Below are 17470 nucleotides of genomic sequence, written 5' to 3' on the forward strand. Positions count from 1 at the left end.
ACTATAATAACCTTGCCTCAGACCTGTTCCTCCTGCCCCGCCCTCATCCTATTGATTGACAGCTGTCCATCACAACTGGTCCCCTCCCATCCATCATATTTAAGCCCCATTGCCCCCTTTGTGGTCTCAGTTCCTCCACCTGATCCTCACTTCCTTACACACTGGGATGGACTGCAGCACTTACGGTAAGACTATTATTTTCATCTCACTCTTCAGTCAACATCAGAATGAGTTGTCAAGTTTTTTTACTTCTTCCTACTCCCTTTCGAGCTTGCAGAAAGTGTCTGTTTTCTCAATTTTTTTTTGCTTTTTTGTTTTGTTTTTTATGTATTCATCTATTAATATTTAAACTTGTTTTTTTACTTGCTTGCATGTTCGAAATAAAGACAATCAATCAATCAATCAATCAATCAATCAATCAGTTCAGATTGATTCTGACCCATTTTTATTCCTTGGCTTTTTAACACTGCGTGAGTTTTGTGGTCCTCTGTGTCTTTTATTTCTTTTATTTCTTTTACTACTTTTAACTACGTCTAACGTAACCTGGACATATGTAGACTGTAGTTTTGTAATACACATAGTAATTGTATTTATGTTTATAATATTTATATTTATATAGTAATTTACAATATACATATATAGGTATTTACAATGTAATATAAATTGTTTATAGGATATATATATATATATATATATATATATATATATATAATTGTTTATAATATTTGTATGTGACTATATTGATTATTCATATATATATATATATGTATATAGATATAGAGACCTGTTAAGGGGTAGGACTCGATAAGTTTTTTTACTTCTTCCTACTCCCTTTCGAGCTTGCAGAAAGTGTCTGTTTTCTCAATTTTTTTTTGCTTTTTTGTTTTGTTTTTTATTTATTCATCTATTAATATTTAAACTTGTTTTTTTTGTTGTTTTTTTACTTGCTTGCATGTTCGAAATAAAGACAATCAATCAATCAATCAATCAATCAATCAATCAGTTCAGATTGATTCTGACCCCATTTTTATTCCTTGGCTTTTTAACGCTGCGTGAGTTTTGTGGTCCTCTGTGTCTTTTATTTCTTTTACTACTTTTAACTACGTCTTTTATTTTATTTTACTATGTTTATCTGTTGATTGTATTGTTTTATTTATGGCATCATTTTAGATTGATACACTTATTATTTATTGCTGATTGGTATATGGAATTGTTTGTTTTATTGTTGATTTTATGTACAGCACTTTGGAGACGTTTGTGTTGTTTAAATGTGCGAAACAAATAAAGGGGATTGGATTGGATTGGATTGAATGTTTAAATCAGGTCATTCTCTGATAGTACTGAACTTATTGGACCTTATGGCAAAGACTCACTTTTTGCCACTCACAACCACCCTAGTCAGCCAATATAAGAAGCATATGAACAGCAAAATACTTCATTAACAGTTTGTGATTAAAAAGGCTCTTATAATATAAAAATAATGTAGTTTTGAGCATATGTAAGTCCATTTAGGTGTTTATTAATACATTTCTCAACAATAGCTATTGTTTGTATCTCAGATAATACATCTTTAATCACATTAATGATATAAGATTCCACATGTCCAAATTCTAACATTTTACCCGTTTATAGATATGTACAAGTATTTAAAACTCATCATGACATGTTGGATGGTTCTTGACCTTAAAAATAATGTTTTTTAACCTAAATTGTCACCCCAGTGTCCACTCACTGGATTTCTCCGGAGCTTCCACAGCCTTCAGATGTATTTGGCTCAGTTGTCCTGGAGAGTTAGAGGAAGAAGTATTTCTAAATAAATAATGACTTTTTAAAACATAAATATAATATATGAAATGCATGTGATCATTGTGTGTTTAAACTCACTGACCTTAATGTACTAACTGGGTTTTAGATGCATTGGGAGTGAATGATAACAATTTCCCTAAAAAAATCATTGACATGTTTTGCTGTATAGAAAAGTAATTTTTTGGAGACAAGGCTGGAAACTCTGCACTTTTTGATACTTGAATAGTGTTTGTTCTGTATTGACAAATACAAGGGAAGTGAATGGTCCTCCATACTGATGGTATTAAGCTATATATATATATACATATATATATATATATATATATATATATATATATATATATATATATATATATATATATATATATATATATGTACACTACTGGTCAAAAGTTTTAGAACACACCAACTTTTCCAGAATTTAATTGAAAAGGATGCAGTTTAATGTCTCAGTGTACTCTGAAATGAATGCACATTTGCAACATTTAAAATTCTTTATTGAGCATGATCGTGTTTTGAAAGTAAAAAAATGATTCAAAATCACATTTTATGTTGGATTAAAGGACTAAAAAAAGACACAAAATGACAAAAAAAGACACAAAATGACCAAAAAAAGACACAAAATGACTTACAAAGACATTTCCATTCCAAGGTTTGGCACATTTTTCAACTTCTTTTAAAAGTGTCACCTAGCGGCTAACATGCACTAAATTATGGCGTACTACTTGTCCTTGTTTCAAGTTAATCCGACTGAACTTTGTGGAGCTGAACATCTGACATTAATTATTTTGTATGCATATAAGTTTTTTCTTTATACCTTTTGCATTTTTAACATAGTGCCACCTAGTGGCTGACTGCCACCAATATATAAAATAGTGAGGCAAGTTTTGTGTTAATGGGAGTAATTGTAGCCAAGAAAGGCATCACTTCCTGTTTTCACAGCAGCCAACATGAAGTTGCTCCTCTATTACTTACTCATTATTTTTAGTTAAAGAGTGCAAATGTAAGTATAATTTTTTGAAATATGATCAAAAGTTAACTCTCAAAAGAACAGCACAAAAGTACAAAATGTAAAAGCAGGTTGTTGAAATAAACATGTCGTAAGATATATAAAGGTGCATTTTTTTCTCAAATCATTTATGAGATTATCTCGCACAGCAATGACAAAACACACAAGTTTCAGTCACACGTGGACTTTTATTATTGTCCAATCATAGCAGAAATATGCAAATTTTCAACAAGCCAGTCAGTGGCGGTTCTACACAGGGGCCTCCAGGGGCCACTGCCCCTGTAAAGAAGCCTTTGGCCCCTGTTGTGGCCCCTGTGTCAAATTAATAATAAAATGATCAATTTATAACGATGAACGACGGAACAATTCTTACCCTTTTTTGTTCAAACAATATCTCATTGTACACAAAAGGAACCCAGAATGTGTACATTGTATAATAGTTTAATTGTGCAATAAAAGCTTGTGTGTATATATATATAAAGATCATTCTTACTATACTGCACTTTCAAAATAAAAAAAAAGTAATTGTGCACAAAAATGTCAGTGTATTTGTATCTTCCAAATATACTTAAATGAGATTTTTAAATGAGCTAAAATAAAGGTTTTGAATGCCTAAATATAATCTTTTGCTTAGTTTTTTAATGTGCCCCTCTGATTAAACACTGGCCCCTGCTTGGCCCCCACAGTAAAATTAGACTAGAACCGCCACTGAAGCCAGTATCAATTTAGGTAGGAAGAGGAAGTTGTTATCAAACACATAGTTACCCTTTTGCTATTCAAAAAAAGATGCCACTACTATGATGAGATCCTGTTCAAAGTGTTTGCAAATTAAATGTCCACAATTTCCAAATGTCAATTATTTGAGTGTATTATAGCGTCTCCAAACAAACGTATTCTTCCTTTGTAAACAAATAAAGTTATATCTTCCAACTTATGCCTCTCCCAGGCATCTCTCAACAATCAGCCATTTATTAACTAGTGACATCAGAACCCATAATGAGCGCTCTTCTCCACCCTGTGGTGGAAAGTGCAAACAGACAAACAAACAAACAAATATTCAAAAAAATGGCTCTTACGTCTACATTTAATAAAGTTAATCAAGTGCCATCTAAAAAAAACAACTATAAGCTAAAGTTAAATGAAATTTGAATTGATGTTAATTGGTTTGCCTCAAATTGACATGCAAGTAAGTAATGTTAAACGTTGTGCTTATTCATGGTGCATGACTGCGCACATTACTGCAAGTCTCGACAAAATCCAGTATTTTAAATTATAACGTTATTATATATTTGAAAACACCAGACTCATTAGCCTCTGCTAGCTTGGTAGCTTCGAGCTAAGTGGGCATGTTTCGGCCCACTTCAAATAAATACGTGTTTCGCATATTTGTCAATTTTGCGAAGAAGTGCAAACTAGTGGCCGATTTGCATCAAATCTTGCAGAGATTCTCAGTGGCTCAAGGGAAACAACTGTCCCAAGTTTGGTGCTAATAGGAGTAACTGTTATGAAGATATGCACCACTTCCTGTTTTTACTGCAACACAGAGGAAGTTGTTCTTCTACAACTTGCACATTTTTTAGTTTAAAACAAAAAAGAATTCCAGGCATAAATGGGCATGGCCACCTGTTGCTGGACCAACCTGGTCTCACAGGAATCCGTGAAATAGCCACGGATTCGCTTAACTCAAAATCCGTGGAATAGCCACGGAATGACTCAAATTTCCGAGAAACTGACACAGATTTCGCTACAATTCAAGTTAATATGTTTTCCTATTGGTTTGTTCCAAGTCACGTGACTTTCAAGGTCCCGGCGGTCAGAACAAAAAACATGGCGGACAGTTCTCTCATTTTTAATGAAAAAATCAATTGACTTAGTTTCTGCATAAAAATGGATTTTGATCACATTTCTAGTGAGAAATATATGTTTTATTTTCTAAATATTCACTCAGTGAATGTACATAATCACTTTGTATGTTGGAATAGCCACGGGATATGACTGTCATTAACTTGCATTGTAGCGAAATCCGTGTTAGTTTCACGGAAAATTGAGTTAATTCGTGGCTATTCCACGGATTTTGAGTTAAGCAAATCCGTGGCTATTTCACGGATTCCTGTGAGACCAGGTTGTGCTGGACATGTGTCAATGTCGTGCCTGTTGTGTGTGCAGCACTCTATACCTGCCCTGTAATGATGTGTATGGTTTATGCTGCAGTACCACGTTTTTTTTTCAATGGAAGAATAAAAATAAAACATTATATGATTTTCACAGGGTATGGTGATCCTAACCCCCTCTGGCTTGGACCCCTAAACATTATTTTTAATTTCTTAAATTGGTTTATGATATGAAAATGAAATGATCTGTCACATGTTAAATGGCTCTGATGTGTTGGTGTTACAGAGCTGGACACCCTGGAGGTCCCTCCTCTCACCCCGACCAGTAAGGAGGTCCTTAGTCAGGCGGTGAAGGCCAGTTTTGCTGGATTTGCCCAGGAGAGAATCAACCATGTGTTCCCACAAGGTACAGCCTGAGCTTCAAGCAAAGTGTCTTATTCATTAATAGAGTGAAAGCCTCCGTTACAGGAGCTGGATCAGTTAAAGAACATTGTATGATACATTCTTTTTTTAATATTTTTTTATAGACGTGTATTTATTGAGTTTGAACAGTTTACAAAATTACATTTTAATACATTTGACAAAGCATCTAACAGTCAAACTATAAAGGAATCCACTCCTGTCCTCAAATTAACCCTTTGATGCACAACATATTGACACCCCTTTTAATGCACAACATGGGTCAAAAATGACCCTCATTCATTTCCCATGTTATTTAATGCTTGCTGTGTGTTTCTGTGCTCTATCTTTTGATATCAACTTATTTTATGATTGAATATTTCAAGTATTATTTAAATATCTTGTTTTTGATAACAACAGATTATTTCAATATTATTATAAGTTTTTGTATTATTACATAGCTAACTACTTGGCTAAGTAGCTTGCTAAGCTAACTGCTTAGCCAAGAAGTTAGCTAAGTAGTTAGCTTAGCAAGCTACTTAGCTAAATGCTTAGCCAAAAAGTTAGCTAAGTGGTTAGCTTAACAAGCTACTTAGCTAACTACTTGGCTAAGTAGCTTGCTAAGCTAACTGCTTAGGCAAGAAGTTAGCTAAGTAGTTAGCTTAGCAAGCTACTTAGCTAAATACTTAACCAAAAAGTAAGCTAAGTAGTTAGCTTAACAAGCTACTTAGCTAAAAAAGGATATGGGTCATTTTTGACCCATGTTGTGCATTAGAAGAGTAGTGACAAAAAAAGGGATTTGTTTCAAAAATGAATAAAGATAAACATAAAATTAGGATGTATGATGATCAAAAACAAACTAATTGAGGAAAACCTGGAATACTGAATGATAAAAATAATTTATTGCAAAGATATAGAACATAAAAACTCTGTCGGGTCACTTTAGACCCATGTTGTGCATCAAAGGGTTAAGCTAGTTTGCTTTCCTTATGTAGATCCGTTGTATGATACATTCTGACCTGTGCATTTATTCATATTTGTGTATATCCAGATCCGACCTTGTGGTCTGAGTGGGAGGTGAACTACTGGCTGGACTGGTGCCAGGCTGAGTTTGGGCTCCACTGCCTGGGTTCAGACCTGAGAGGCCTGCAGGGTAGTGAGCTGTGTGGCCTGGAGAGAGAGGCTTTCCTGGGCCTGATGTCAGACTGCATCGCTGGAGAAATCCTGTGGGAGCATCTTGAGACCATGAGGAGAGGTAACGGCAAGTCCAAACAAAAAACTGAATCGGCCAAACGTCCAAATTTCTTTAGGCACACTGAAAAAAAGTTTTTTTTGGCCCTGTAATTATTATTTCAATCATCTATATAAATTCTACAAAGGCAAGGCAAGTTTATTTGTATAGCACAATTCAAAGGTAATTCAAAGTGCTTTACATACTCATTGAAAACAGCAAGACACAATTGAAAACAGTAAAAACAGTCAATTAAAACAGGGAAATAAAGATAAAATAAGATACAGGAGGATAAAAAAAAGAGATAAAATAATAAAAAGCACAAAGCACAAAGAAATATGAATTCAGTGCTTTTACTTTAAAATAGCAGTTTTTCATGTAGTGCATTACTTAGTGATTGTTTGTTATTATGTGTCCTCAGTTTTATATGTAAATTGAATCATTCGTTCCAAGTAATATTCACTAAACCAGTTCATTGGCTTAATTAGTTGATATTTCCAAGTCATATGTAATTGAGGGACATCAGTGAATCTGCAATTTACTTGTGTATTTTCATTAAAAAATAAGTGGTTCTGTTAAATAGATACTTAGAAACAGCCTGAGTAAAGATTACAAACACTTTCTGTTTGGAAAAACTTGCCTAGCTTTTTTAACCCATAAGAACCCACGGTGACATGGGTGTAACAAACACTTTAAATCTTCTAAAATCTCCCATATTCAGCTTTATGCTTCACCTTAACTCATTAAATCCCAAAGCGACACATACTTAACACCCTGGGTGTGACTGGAAACAAAAATCTAAAAAAGTAGTTTAAACCCATTTAACAAATCTAATCCGTTAGAGTGTCCCTTATTGCATTTAACCCTATTAGGGTTTGTTATTTATTTTTATTTATTATTGATTTATTATTATTTTGTTACTTAAAACCAAATCTGAAAAATAATTTGTTGTAACACTATTGCACTATTAATGTCACTATTTAAATATATGTTGTGGAGATGCAGAGAAAAAGGCAAATTTGTGTTTCTGTAAGCAGAAAAGGTGTTGAGTTTATTTATATTAAAATAAGAAATATCATTAAAAAAATAAATACCATTAACACCCAATGTGACATATATGTCACATCGCAGATCTTTGACATTTTAACCCTCTATGGTACGCATTATGATGCTAGTTACGTTTTTTTTTGTCTTAAAATAGACTTATACAATTTCTTCAGATTATGTTTATTTATATAATTCTTTTTCTTTTTTGAAGTTTTTGGGGTTTGTTGCCCGTAGGTAACATTGTATGATAATGGTGATCAAGTGAAAAAGAAAGTTTTTTAAATCAATTTTAACATAATTTAGTTAGTAAACATGTGTAAAACATTTAGAAGCTTCAACAGGGTACAAAACATAACATTTTAACATTTAAAAACATTATAAAAGGAACTTTTTAAACCTGTTTCTTGTCTGAATGTTGTCTAGGCAAAATTGTACCATTGAACCAACGACCCATTGAAATGGTTGTCTGAACAGTCTAAGTGTATGAAACTATCAAAAATGAAGGTTTACTCACCTATCAGTAGGAATATATTTTTTCAAATGGCCAGAAAATTACATTTTGAGGGATTTCTTGTCTGTACGCAAAATGTCAAAGCTGTTTCCTTTGGAAAAGTCTGAAAATAGGGTTTCAATATGGCCTCCTGGAGGTCATGTGACATATTAAAGCATTGCTATTGGTTCCCTATACTCTTCCCTCTTTTTTAAAGTATTGCATCACTCAAAAACATGCATTGTATAAATTTGACAGGCCAAAAATGGGTATGTTTGCCTGAGGGCAACACCGTACCATTGAGGGTTAAAAAAACAACATCAGAAATGTTCACTTGGTCTGTGGTATATCCCCCATAATTTTCGTTCAAGGATAAATAGGTCTGGGTTCTTATGGGTTAAAGTAAATGTCACTCCAATTTTTTTCAGTGCAGTGATCATGGAATAATAACACCATGTTCTTCTGGTATTATCCTCCAGAGAATGAATATGACTGCAGCTCTTCATTACCCACATGTACAATACCATCTTACTGCCAGCTTCAAATCAACAGAGGTAATGATGTCATAATGTCTTCTTCCACCTTTGGCTACTGTAATGACCATTAACCCTCTATGGTACGCATTATGACGCCAGTTAGGGAAAAATGTTTGGAGTGGGGGTTTTTGTCTTAAAATAGACTTAATAAACATAACATGAAGAAATTTTATATATTTTTTTATTTTGTTGAAGTTTTTGGGGTTTGTTGCCCATAGGCAACATTGTACCATAACAGTCCACAATAAAAGAGAGAGGGTTTTTTTTTTCAATTTGAACATTATTTATTTAATAGACATGTGTAAAAGATTCAGTAGCTTCAACATGGTACAATACAAACATTTTAAATTTAAAAACATCATAAAAAGAACTTTTAACTGGTTTCTTGTCTGGAGTAGCAACATATTTTTTTTCAATGATGTTTTGAGTGCTTTTTTTTGTGGCGCAAAATGGCAAAAGCTTTTTCCTTTGGAAAATTAAAGCATTGCTATTGGTTCCCTAGACTCTTCCTTCTTTTTTAAAGTATCGCATCACTCAAAAACATGCATTGTAGAAATTTGACAGGCCAACAATGGGTATGTTGCCTGAGGGCAACACCGTACCATAGAGGGTTAATTATATCTGACATGCTGTAATGTTATTCTTAATATTTTAAAGTTTCCCTTATCTTCATTTCAGAAAACTACCCAGACTATGTTGAGGAGCATCCCGACAAATATCATCACGTTCAGTATCATCCCACTGAGAGGACAGAGCTCCACACTCTGCACCCTGTCCAACATCAAGACTACTATCTCATCAAGACAGAAGATCCCAGCAGGAACATGACCACCGCTGTTCTGCTGCAAGAAACTGGAGGTGAAAACAAACGCTATAAATGTAAACATTATATACACTGTAAAAAAATGTCTGTAGATTTTACGGTGAAAAACTGCTAAACCATGACAGTAAAAGACTGTAAAATGATAAATGGGTTAATTCAGTTTCAGTAACAATGAAACACCATAAATATATATATCAGCCAAAACAGTATTTTAATTGGTATTATGGATTATGGATTGGTAAAATCCTTAATTCATGCATCATTTATAAAGTATTTTCTTATCAATTATATGGCAGAACAGTGTTTCTTTTGATGGAAAAATGTTTTATTTTTTACGGTAGAATATGGAATAAAATGGCCATCTTAAATGGGAAATCAACAGTGCTAATATCATTTTACCGCAATATTACAAAAAGTTGCACCGTATTTATTACGGTAAAGTTCTGGCAACCATAGCTGTTAGTTTTTTACCGTAAAAACAACATTTTTTTTTTTACAGTGTATGGTGCTAATTAGATGACGAAAATTAAAACAGCGTTTATTTGTTAATTGAATGCAGATGTGATTTCATTCTACTTTTCTCTTGTATTGTGTACTTCCACTTGTATTTACTGCAATATATCATGCCAGAAGTGGGAACAACTCAAAAATGTCTTTTATGCAGAATAACACAGTTATAATGATCTACACCCTAAAAATTAATTTCTCTGATAAATTAAAAAAAGGAATTAAATGGAATTTATATACACTACCGGTCAAAAGTTTTAGAACACCCCAATTTTTCCAGTTTTTTATTGAAATTCAAGCAGTTCAAGTCAAATGAACAGCTTGAAAGGGTACAAAGGTAAGTGGTGAACTGCCAGAGGTAAATAAAAAAGGTAAGCTTAACCAAAACTGAAAAATAATGTACATTTCAGAATTATACAAGTAGGCCTTTTTCAGGGAACAAGAAATGGGTTAACAACTTAACTCTATGGAGTCTTGGGCTATTTTGTCCATTTTTGAATTATTTTCATGTCTTTGTAAGTCATTTTGTCTTTTTGTAGTCATTTTGTGTCTTTTTTTGGTCATTTTGTGTCTTTTTTTAGTCATTTTGTGTCTTTTGGTGTCTTTTTTTTGTCATTTTGTGTCTTTTTTTAGTCCTTTAGTCCAACATAAAATGTGATTTTGAATCTTTTTTTTACTTTCAAAACACTATCATGGTCAATAAAGAATTTTTAATGTTGCAAATGTGCATTAATTTCAGAGTACACTGAGACATTAAACTGCATCATTTTCAATTCAATTCTGGAAAAGTTGGTGTGTTCTAAAACGTTTGACCAGTAGTGAATATACACAACACTTTCCCAAGTACCTAAAAGTGTCATGAATATTGGAAAAAAAAAATATGCCACCACACGCTACACATATTGAAATTTTTGCATTTTTCCAACCTCTACTTACAGCCTCTCCTGTCCTCTCCTCTCTGCTCTGTGTAAACAGATTTTCAGTGAATATTTGTCTCAGCAGAATCAATCATGTCTTTACAGTGTTGCTGTGGAGTAGAATCGACAACAAGATCTAATTATTCCAAACATTTTATTTTCGGCAACGTTTAAAATGAGTATTTGAATAAAGTAATTTTTATAGAAATATCACAATCTTAAGCTTTGTTTTGGTTTGGTTTGTATTTCTTTTTGTTTTTATCAAGGTATTTTTGGATTTTTGTAACAGAAAAAAACATACATAACATGTACACTAATCATTACACAGTTTGTTTTTTAACTAATTGAAGCTTTGGTAACCTATGACCCATTCAAGGACTCTCAGAGAGTTCAAATTAAAAGAGAATGTCTGTTGTAGCACTTTCTTTTGACAATTAGCTGTGTATTTTCATCATTACATGAGATCCCTCCATCCTTATCAACCTCTTGTGTTACACCTGTTGTGTACTTGCAGAGACAGACTCAGAAGTGGAGATTTCTCACAGTGACGACTCCGACATTGCGGGCTCTCTATCGTGGACCGCTCCGCTTCAGGACATAGAGCCAGTGACGAAAGAGTCTGAAGATGTCTTTACTTTACCACACCCACACAGGAGCTTCAAAGAATATGTAGGCAACAAAACTGGTCTGGGCCAGGCTGTGATACCAGCAGCTATCCTTGCTGGTTACACTGGTGAGTGGGCCAAAAGGAGATAAAGTGTCTATCTGTTTATTCTATAGTTACCGTATGGATTCATACCAGTTGTAAGTCTTTGCAGTACACTGCAAAAAAAAGCCAACTTGTATTTTTTGGCCTAAAACAGTGATTTAAGTTGGTAAAACTTGGAAATATAAATTATTGACATTTGAGGCAATAATGTAAGTTAGCACAACAAAGGAAGCCAGTTGTCTGCTCAAAAACAAGTTTGTGAGTTGTTGTTACTTATATCTTTAAGTTGGGGTTTAAAACAAGGGACAATAGTTCTGATAACTCTTATTTCTTTGGTGTGAAATGCGGGAAAGCGGTGAAATTTGGTCATTACCGAAAGCTCGCGGCTAACTGATGCTAGCGGCTAACTGATGCTAGCGGCATGGCAGTAGCCATTAGCGTATCAATGCTAACTCAAAATTATGGTCGCAACATTAGCTGACATTTCATAGAGGCGTTACAATCGTGCCAATTCAGCACATTGCAGAACTTAGCAGAAGTTAGAATTAGAAGTTATTATAACTTATAATGTAAAATTATAAGTTAGTACAACTTACAGCTGAGTTGACAAAAACCTGAATTCAGAGTTGAGCAAACTCAAAAACAAAACTTAAAATATTTAGTTTAATTGTCCAACTTGAAATTTTATCTAAGTTTGTTGCCTTGAAATTTTGAGTTCACCCAACTTTTCTTTTTTTGCAGTGAAGGTCTTCAATCTATTCTTCTCACTTTGTTTCAACAGGAAGTGGCCCCATTCAGCTATGGCAGTTCCTGCTAGAGCTTCTCACAGACCGCAGCTGTCAGTCATGCATAAGCTGGACAGGAGATGGGTGGGAGTTCAAGCTGACAGACCCTGATGAGGTACATAATGCTAATATATATAATAGGTTTGAGCAATATGAGACGAAAAACACCATTGGCAATGTTTAGCCTAGTTTAACATAAAGACTGAAAGCAGGGGGATACTAATAGCCCAGCTCTGACCATTTACATTTATAGTTTACATTTTTTTTTTTTTTACAGTGCATTGTTGCAGTGTATTGCAAGCCCAATGGCCCACCAGGCCTAAGTTGATCTCCTACCATGGCCTTTTAAAAATATATTTTCAAGATGTTTGGTTGGAAACAGAGATACAATGGTTGGAAAGCTTACCAGTGGCATCTGTTGGTTAAAATATGAACACACTATACTGCCCTACAGAGTAATTACATTCTGCAGTAACTACATTTTTGGTTGAAATTGAGTTATAACTAAAAATGAACTCCTTGATGTCTGTTTTATCTTGTGACAAAGTTTTAGATTTCAATTTTGCTTTATTTCAGAGAAATAATGATACAAAAATTGCAGTAACTACAGAATCTAACTCAAAACCAAAGCAGACCAAATTAAGTTCACTTTGACTGTGATACAGTCTCTTCACTCCTGGAAATTGAAAATGTCAACTCAACAACTGAAGTGTTATTGGAGGATATTCTAAGACTTTTTTGCAAATTGTTTCATTTTTATATTGCAAATCGAGGTCAATTGAGTCATTATTATTATTATTATATTTATTATAGTCTCTCTCCCACAGCAACCCTAAATAGACAATAGCACATCATTTGCATCCATCACCACTTTATCTTTTACCTTTAAACTATTTATTATCTTTTTAGACTACTTATTACATAAACGTAATGTCTGAATGTCTTTTTTAAAGCACCTTATATATGGGAAGCTCCTCCAAGAATCGCCACCTTATCGTGGTGGAGGGGTTTGTGTGCCTCAGTGATCCTGGGAGCTGTGTTGTCGGGGGCAATAGCTCCTGGTAGGGTCTCCCATGGCAAAGTGGTCTCAGGGGAGGGGCCAGACTAAGAGCGATTCAAAGACCCTTATGAAGCGGGACCATTTAAATCAGTGTACCTCGCCCGGCACGGGTAAACCGGGGCCCCCTCCTGGAGCCAGACCCGGGAGGGGAGCACGCAGGCGAGCGTCTGGTGGCCGGGCCTTTGTCCACGGGGCTCGGCCGGGCTCAGCCCGAAAAGACTACGTGGACCCGCCGACCTGTGGGCCCACCACCCGCAGACTCAGGCATAAGGGTCGGGTGCACAGAGAGTCGGGCGGCAGGCAAAGGCGGGGACCTGGGCGTGCTGACCCCCGGCTCCAGCGGCTAGCTCTGGGGACGTGGAACGTCACCTCGCTGGCGGGGAAGGAGCCCGAGCTTGTGCGGGAGATGGAGCGTTACCGGCTAGAAATAGTTGGGCTCACCTCCACGCATAGCTTGGGCTCTGGAACCAAACTCCTGGAGAGAGGCTGGACTCTCTCCTTTTCCGGAGTTGCCCAGGGTGAGAGGCGCCGGGCGGGTGTGGGGATACTCACAAGCCCCCGGCTGAGCGCCGCTGTGTTGAAGTTCTCCCCGAGGAACGAGAGGGTCGCCTCCTTGCGGCTGCAAGTCACAGGGAGAAGGTCTCTGACTGTTGTTTGTGCTTATGCACCAAACTGCAGTTCGGAGTACCCGGCCTTCTTGGAGTCTCTGGGTGGTGTCCTGGAAGGGGTACCATCTGGGGACTCTATTGTTCTTCTGGGAGACTTCAACGCTCACGTGGGTAACGATGATGGTACCTGGAGGGGGGTGATTGGGAGGAACGGCCTGCCCGATCTAAACCCGAGTGGTGTTCTGTTATTGGACTTCTGTGCTAGTCACGGATTGTCCATAACGAACACCATGTTTGAGCATAGAGTTGTTCATAAGTGTACCTGGTACCAGAGCACTCTAGGCCAAAGATCGATGATCGATTTTATTATCGTATCGTCTGATCTGCGGCCGCATGTTTTGGACACTCGGGTGAAGAGAGGAGCAGAGCTGTCAACTGATCACCACCTGGTGGTGAGTTGGATCAGGTGGCGGGGGAGGATGCTAGACAGACCTGGCAAACCCAAACGCGTAGTGAGGGTGAACTGGGAACGTCTGGCAGAGGCCCCTGTCTGCAGGGTCTTCAACTCACGCCTCCGGAAGAATTTCTCCAACATCCCGGGTGAGGCTGGGGACATGGAGTCCGAATGGGCCATGTTCAAAGCCTCAATTGTTGACGCGGCTGGTAGGAGCTGTGGCCTGAAGGCCGTCGGTGCCTGTCGTGGCGGCAACCCAAGAACCCGCTGGTGGACACCAGCGGTGAGGGAGGCCGTCAAGCTGAAGAAGGAGGCCTTTCGGTCTTGGCTGGCCGAGGGGTCTCTGGAATCAGCAGACAGGTACCGTTCGGCCAGAAGGGCTGCAGCTGCGGCAGTCGCTGAAGCAAAAACTCGGGTATGGGAGGAATTCGGGGAGGCCATGGAGGAGGACTTTCGGTCGGCCTCAAAGAGGTTCTGGAAAACCGTCAGGAGACTCAGGAAGGGAAAGCAGGGCTTGGCCCAAGCTGTCTTCAGCGGGGGAGGAGACCTGCTGACCCGACCTGGGGATGTCCTTAGACGGTGGAAAGAACACTTTGAGGAACTCCTTAATCCAGCCAAAACGTCCTCCGTAGAGGAGGCAGAGTCTGAAGACTCAGGGGAAGACTCATCAATATCCCTGGCCGAGGTCGCCGAGGTAGTTAAAAAGCTGCCCGGTGGCAAGGCGCCAGGGTTGGATGAGATTCGCCCTGAGATGCTGAAGGCTCTGGACATTGTTGGGCTGTCATGGTTGACACGCCTCTTCAGTGTCGCGTGGAGGTCTGGGACAGTGCCTGTGGATTGGCAGACCGGGGTGGTGGTTCCCATTTTCAAAAAGGGGGACCGGAGGGTGTGTTCCAATTACCATGGAATTACACTTCTCAGCCTCCCCGGGAAAGTCTACTCCAGGGTGCTGGAAAGGAGGCTCCGGCCGATTGTCGAACCGCAGATTCAGGAGGAACAATGCGGCTTTCGTCCTGGCCGTGGAACAGCGGACCAGCTCTTTACCCTTGCGAGGCTTCTGGAGGGGGCATGGGAGTTTGCCCATCCAGTCTACATGTGTTTTGTGGATTTGGAGAAGGCTTATGACCGTGTCCCTCGGGGAGTCTTGTGGGGGGTACTGCGGGAGTATGGGGCACCGGGCTCGTTGCTACGAGCTATCCGGTCCCTATATAACCAAAGTGAGAGCAGTGTCCGCATACTCGGCACAACGTCAAACACGTTCCCGGTGGGTGTTGGCCTCCGCCAGGGTTGCCCCTTGTCTCCGATTCTGTTCGTGGTCTTCATGGACAGGATCTCAAGGCGCAGCCGGGGGGAGGAAGGGATCCGGTTTGGTGACCTCAGAATTGCATCTCTGCTTTTTGCAGATGATGTGGTTCTTTTGGCTTCATCAAGCCGGGACCTCCAGCACTCACTGGGGCGGTTTGCAGCCGAGTGTGAAGCGGTTGGGATGAGAGTCAGCACCTCCAAGTCTGAGGCCATGGTTCTCTGCCGGAAAACGGTGGACTGCCCCCTCTGGGTGGGGAGAGAGGTACTGCCTCAAGCGAAGGAGTTCAAGTATCTCGGGGTCTTGTTCACGAGTGAGGGTAGAATGGAGCGTGAGATGGACAGGCGGTTTGGTGCAGCGTCAGCAGTGATGCGGGCGTTGTACCGGACCGTCGTGGTGAAGAAGGAGCTGAGCCTGAAGGCAAAGCTCTCGATTTACCGGTCCATCTACGTTCCAACCCTCACCTATGGTCATGAGCTTTGGGTAGTGACCGAAAGAATGAGATCGCGGGTACAAGCGGCCGAAATGAGCTTCCTCCGTAGGGTGGCTGGGCTCAGCCTTAGAGATAGGGTGAGGAGCTCAGACATCCGGAGGGAGCTCGGAGTAGAGCCGCTGCTCCTTCGCGTCGAAAGGAGCCAGTTGAGGTGGTTTGGGCATCTGGTAAGGATGCCTCCCGGGCGCCTCCCGTTAGAGGTGTTCCGGGCACGTCCAACTGGTAGGAGGCCCCGGGGAAGACCCAGAACACGGTGGAGGGATTATATCTCTCGCCTGGCCTGGGAACGCCTCGGGGTCCCCCAGGAGGAGCTGGACGTTGTGGCTGGGGAGAGGGGCGCCTGGAATGCCCTGCTTAGCTTGCTGCCCCCGCGACCCGGCCCCGGATAAGCGGACGAGAATGGATGGATGGATGGATATATGGGAAGCACACGTAAATTTAGTTGTATCCTTTTTTAATACAATGACAATAAAGGAAAGCTTGAATCTTGTGTGATTTACTGATTGGTCAGATGCCACAGTGTCACTATCTGTGATGTAGAAACCCATGTGGTTCTATGAGCTCATGGAGAGAGAGGAGACCTGTTATAGATGTCCGCTCAAGTTACCAAATATGGTTCTTTGCCTGATGAAGGGTTAACAAAGTCCAAACATCAAATCTACCACATGCAATATTGTTTATCATCGTTATATTGCCGTCAAAGTAATGACAGATTTGTAGCTCTATAATACTGTACAATACTATTGAGCTCTTGATTTAAGATGCAGCTCTGTCTCCAGGTGGCCCTGCTGTGGGGTAAGAGGAAGAACAAACCTAAGATGAACTATGAGAAGTTGAGTCGCGGACTACGATACTACTATGACAAGAACATAATCCGCAAAACAGCTGGAAAACGCTACGTCTATCGTTTTGTCTGCAACCTGCAAGGCCTGCTGGGATATGAGCCTGGGGAGCTGCACGCCATGTTGGATATCAGAAACAAGAACCACTGATGACCTCAACAAACACTGGCAACGAGGAGCAAAGAGACTTTTTTTTTTATACAGGACACTTTCTCTGAGGGTGATACACAGTGTACATGATATGTATTAAATTACCTTGACTGTTGTTGTTGAATGTCAAACAATAAAACTCACAGCAAACAGTAGTTTATGTCATTTATTCCTCCGTGATCAGAGATGA

General features: G+C 38.8%; 1 protein-coding gene across 1 annotated transcript; it reads left to right on the plus strand.

Moving 5' to 3' along the window:
- Positions 1 to 80: 80 nt before the first annotated feature.
- LOC131989275 (transforming protein p54/c-ets-1-like) lies at positions 81 to 17421 on the plus strand. The gene is made up of 8 exons (XM_059354465.1): positions 81 to 185; positions 5213 to 5332; positions 6377 to 6580; positions 8573 to 8647; positions 9308 to 9487; positions 11340 to 11609; positions 12367 to 12485; positions 17068 to 17421. The coding sequence occupies exons 1-8, from the start codon at positions 167 to 169 to the stop codon at positions 17278 to 17280; spliced, it is 1200 nt and encodes a 399-aa protein (XP_059210448.1). The 5' UTR covers positions 81 to 166; the 3' UTR covers positions 17281 to 17421.
- The last annotated feature ends 49 nt before the right edge of the window (positions 17422 to 17470 follow it).

The sequence above is a fragment of the Centropristis striata genome, chromosome 17 (assembly GCF_030273125.1).
Source record: "Centropristis striata isolate RG_2023a ecotype Rhode Island chromosome 17, C.striata_1.0, whole genome shotgun sequence".
In the NCBI taxonomy this organism is placed as follows: Eukaryota; Metazoa; Chordata; class Actinopteri; order Perciformes; family Serranidae; genus Centropristis; species Centropristis striata.

Coding starts and splice junctions, on each gene's coding strand:
- LOC131989275 (XM_059354465.1), top strand. Junction 5,333..6,376: donor CAACCATGTGTTCCCACAAG/GTACAGCCTGAG, acceptor GTGTATATCCAG/ATCCGACCTTGTGGTCTGAG. Junction 11,610..12,366: donor TATCCTTGCTGGTTACACTG/GTGAGTGGGCCA, acceptor TTGTTTCAACAG/GAAGTGGCCCCATTCAGCTA.